The 4,596-nt window shown below is 39.8% G+C and overlaps 1 protein-coding gene across 1 annotated transcript; it reads right to left on the reverse strand.

The window, feature by feature from the left end:
* Window positions 1–683: 683 nt before the first annotated feature.
* LOC149170454 (uncharacterized) lies at window positions 684–1,373 on the reverse strand. Its single transcript, XM_089425594.1, has one exon. The coding sequence runs from the start codon at window positions 1,371–1,373 to the stop codon at window positions 684–686; it is 690 nt and encodes a 229-aa protein (XP_089281720.1).
* Window positions 1,374–4,596: the final 3,223 nt, after the last annotated feature.

Below are 4,596 nucleotides of genomic sequence, written 5' to 3' on the forward strand. Positions count from 1 at the left end.
ACAAATTTTTTTGATGATTTGACCATCCAATAGAAATTACCTCCAAAACCCTAGGAGAGGGAAATAGACCTTACCAAGGCACAACTGAAGCATGAACAAGGTGTAACATGACCCAATGGAACCTGATATGATGATAACAACCATATGAATGATGATAGACTCAGCTGGATAGTGACATAGACTGACATTTGGGCAACTTTGAAAAGAGTGAAAGCAAACCCTAGACCTAATGCCTAGTGACCAAATTTTGCTTGAAGACTCTTTGAAATGACAAAATTGACCTTGACACCTTAAAATCACTTTGTAAGAGCATATTTGATCACTGGAGGAGGGATACAAAGACTGACACTAACATATCCTCCTCCTTCCCTTTCTTGGCCTCTCCTCCTCAAACTCTCTAGATTTTCTATGGTGTTCATATCTCTTACTTTATATTTTTCGAGAAGTTGTTTCAGGTTTTCCATCTCCTCCGTCTGCATTAGCTCGGCCTCATTTGTATCCAACGTCCTTCCCCTATTCCTGCATCCCCAATTCACCAAACTGTCAGCTGGTTCATTTCCTTTCCTTCTCACATGGGTGGGAAGGATGTAGGCTATCTATTTTAGTAGCTTGCTTATCTCCTTCACCAACCAGGGAGTTCTCCAACTGCTACTAATTTTTTCTGCTAGTGTTCCCTACTTCAGCTATCTGACAATATCCACTACCAATTTTGTGTCACCTTCTATCTGAAGCTTGTGGTATTCCTCTCGTATGGAAATTTCTAGCCCTCTTTTCAATGCATGGAGCTCTTCTTCGTTGTTTGTTGCGTGTCTGCAATCCATCTCATAGATCCTACACATCGTTCCCCTGTCATCTCTGAAAACTCCACCAATCCCTGCTTCTCTAGGGTTTCCTTTCACAGCCCTATCAAAATTCATCTTAATGAACCCCTGTTGAGGATTTATATATTGTTGAGGCTCCTCCACCTCATTATTGTTGTGTTTCCTTAATGTCATGTTTCTCATACTACGCTTTAGTTGCAGTCGTGACATTATTCTTGTCTCGGTTTGATTCGTCTTCCAATCATCCTCGTACCGCCTCTCTATGAGGATAGCCTCTCTTATATTTTGGGTGATCGGATTCCATATCCCGTTCTTTGCTTTGTCGTCCTCCTTGAAGATCATGCGGTTCCTCTCTTTTAAGATTTTCCACAGGATGAATCCTAAAGACAGGTTCCATGCTCTATTCAGGATTGGGTTCTGGTAAGGTTTGTTTCTCCACTTTTCAATTGTTATTTTCATGTTGTTTATATCTCGATCAATAATCTCAAAGAGTTGTTGATGATGTCTCCACAGGTTACTGTTGACTATGCATTCGTTGGTAAGATGTTCCATGGTTTCTTCCTGTTCTCGACAAAGGGCGCATCGCAATGGGCCCTGCGTTCCTTTTTTCCTCAGCTGGTCCCAAGTTAGCGCTCTCCCATGGCTTAATATCCAGGTAAGGAATGTCACCTTCAACCATGTTTTCATTTTCCATATGTTTTCCCATTTTTTTGTTTCTATTTGTTTATTGTATCCTGCTTTTAAATAGTATCCCTCTACTATAGTGAACATACCTTTAATTCTGTTTCCCCACCTTAGGGTGTTCGTCCCTTCTTTGACTGTTATTTTCCTTGATTCCATTTCCCTTTTATATATTTTCCAGTTAGCTTCTCTTTGTGCTTCTTGCCAGTTTTTCTTTTGTTTCCACTTCCTCTAGTAGCCATCCGACTCTGTGCTCCAGTAATTACATACTTTGTTGCCCTCTGTTTATATGGTGAACTAATATATCTCTTAGAGTAGGGGTTGTTGGTTTAATTTTCCTCTCTGTTGCCTCGCCTCTTCCAAGAATTTCACTTTGTCCCCTTATCTTACTTCCTAGAAACTGTGCTATCTGATTATTTCCTTATTGGCTCTTCCCAAGTTCCATATTTCCGAACCTTTCCTCTTAGTTTCGCTTCTCAATTTACCTTCTGGAGACTTGATCGTCTCGTATTTGTTCTCCCATAGTTCTTTCCATAGGTCATCACCTCCCTATATCCACCACCACCACAACTTGGCCCCATTACCTAATTTAGGATATATGGGTCTCTCAGGCCTAATCATCCTTCTTTTATTGATTTACTTAACCAATTCTAGGATAGCAGTGCCCATTTTTTATCTTTCTCGACCCTTGCCAAAGGAGCTTTTTAAACATATCAACCATTTTCTGGTAGATTGTTTTAGGTGCAGCTTTACGTGTCAGTTGGTAAATCGGTCTCGCTTGTAGCACCGACTTAAGCAGGATTATGCGGCTCGGGATGTTCAATGCCCTGAATGTCTAGTTTTGCATTCTCTTTTGCATCTTGCCTATCAATGTTCCCCAGTTAGCCACCCTGTTCTGTTGGTCACTTAACAGAGTGCCTAGGTATTTTGAAGGAAATTTCCCAACTTTGAAGCCCATTGTTCTTGCCAGGAAAGATTGGGAGGAAGCTTGTGTATTGAAGAAGTAGATTTCTGATTTCCCTTTACTTATTTCTATCCCCAATGCCTTAGTGAATTCCGTGAGAATTCCCATTAATTGTTTTTCTTCTTTAAGTGTTTCCTGGCCATATAACGTAACATCATCAATAAATTGTTGATGGGTGAGAGGTAGGTAGTTTCCCCATAATTGTAATCCCTGCAGCTATCCGCTTTGCACTTTGTCTTTTATTATTCTTCCTAGACCATCCGCTGCAATTATGAACATGAATGGGGATAGTGGGTCTCCCTGCCTGAGTCCTATGGATGGATTGAAGGCTTCTGATGGTGATCCATTTAATAGGATTGACATAACTGACATGTTGATCATTGACATTACCTAGTTTACCCACCTATCCTCAAAGTCGTATGCCTTTAGGATTTTTTGTAGGCATCCCCAGCTAAGTCTGTCATACGCTTTTTCTAGATCAAGTTTTATCAGCATCCCTTTGGTTTTTGTATTCTTCAAAGAATGGATTGCTTCTTATGCTACTACTATTCCATTAGTTATCTGTTTTCGTTAAACAAACCCCGTCTGTTCCTGGGATATCAATTATGGAAGTATTGGTTTTAATATATTCACCATTATAATGGCTAGGATCTTATATATGACATTGCAAAGCATTATCGACCTAAACCCTTATGGTTCTTATGAATTCTCTGTCTTTGGTATCAGAGCTAGGAAGGTCACATTTAATGTTTGGTGCATTCTTTTGGTGCATTGAGATTCTTCTATTGCATTCACTATATCCTGACTCATGAAGTCCCACATGGCTTGATAGAATTTTGCTGTGAAGCCATCCGGACCTGGTGCTTTATTCTTTGCCATCTTCTTTATTACCTCTTCCACTTCTTCTTTCATTATTACCCTTAGGAGTGCCAAATTCTGGTCTCCCTTCACCAATTTAGTGATGTGTTTACTGATTCTTTCAGTATCTGCCTCCCTTCTGATACTGGGTTTTGTCAGGAGCTCTTTGAAATGTTGTACCAGCAAGTTTTCCATTTCTTTTTTCTATATTACCCGGTTACCCTGTTTGCATTTTAGGGAGAATATTCTATTGTGTTGTTTGTGTTGCAGCATCGCCTTATGGAAGAATTTTGTATTTCTCTCCCCTCCTTTTAGCCATTGAATTCTCGATTTCTATTTCCATAAGATCTCCTCTTGTTTCTTCTTTCCTCTAGTTTATTTAGCAACAGTCCTTCTTCTTCTACCAGTTCATCACTTCTCCCTTCATCTATGATTTTCTGTTGGATTCTCGTCATTGTTGTCTGGAACGATTCTTGTTCCTTGTGGATATTTCCAAATTCTTCTTTGTTCCATTTCTTAACCTTTCCTTTTAGATCTTTTAATCTTAGTTGGAGAGTATGCATTTTATTTCTTCCTTCCCTCCCAGTCTCTGTCTCTTTCCACCAGTTCTTCATTTTTTCTATGAAGTTGGGATCTCTCAGCCAGAATGCCTTGAACCTGAAAGGTCTATTTTGGTTCTGCTGGTTCATGGCAACTTCTAGTTTGATGGGCCAATGATCTGACCCTAGACATGGAATAATAGATGCTTCATAGAAGATATCTTTTCTAGTTAAGTGTTATGATGCTAGGAATATGTCTAGCATTGATGTGATTGGTCTGGTCCCTCCTCTTCGATTGTTCCATGTATATTTTCCATTTATAGTTCGTATGTCAACCATCTTCAGTTTTGTCTGAAGGTCTTTGAATTTCTCGATTTCTAGCTCTTCTCTTTGCAGTCCTCCTTTATTCTCATGTTTTGATGTTTTCATATTGAAGTCACCTGCTATCAACCACAACTTTTCTTTATGCGGGTTTCCTAGCTGTTGTAGTTCGTTGAGGAAGCGTCCTCTTTTCGCTGGTGTATGCGGTCCATACACTGCCGACACTAGGAACCACTCTCGATTTCCTATTGAGCTAAACTTCCCTATGAGTATTCTTTTCATTCCTACCCAATAGTCTGCTAGGATTTATGCGAGGTTTCATAGTATTGTGATACCTCCCACGCTACCTTTCGCATCTATGGTCATACTTTCATACTTCAATTTGATTTTGCTCATGATCTCCTCCATTTTC

The sequence above is a fragment of the Pinus tabuliformis genome, chromosome 4_2, assembly GCF_031772625.1.
Source record: "Pinus tabuliformis cultivar Carrire ecotype Pingquan chromosome 4_2, CPIR1, whole genome shotgun sequence".
NCBI classification, from domain to species: Eukaryota; Viridiplantae; Streptophyta; class Pinopsida; order Pinales; family Pinaceae; genus Pinus; species Pinus tabuliformis.

What these genes read in the sequence shown, in the direction of transcription:
- LOC149170454 (XM_089425594.1), bottom strand. Translation starts at nt 1,373, where the DNA reads ATGGAACATCTTACCAACGAATGCATAGTCAACAGTAACCTGTGGAGA.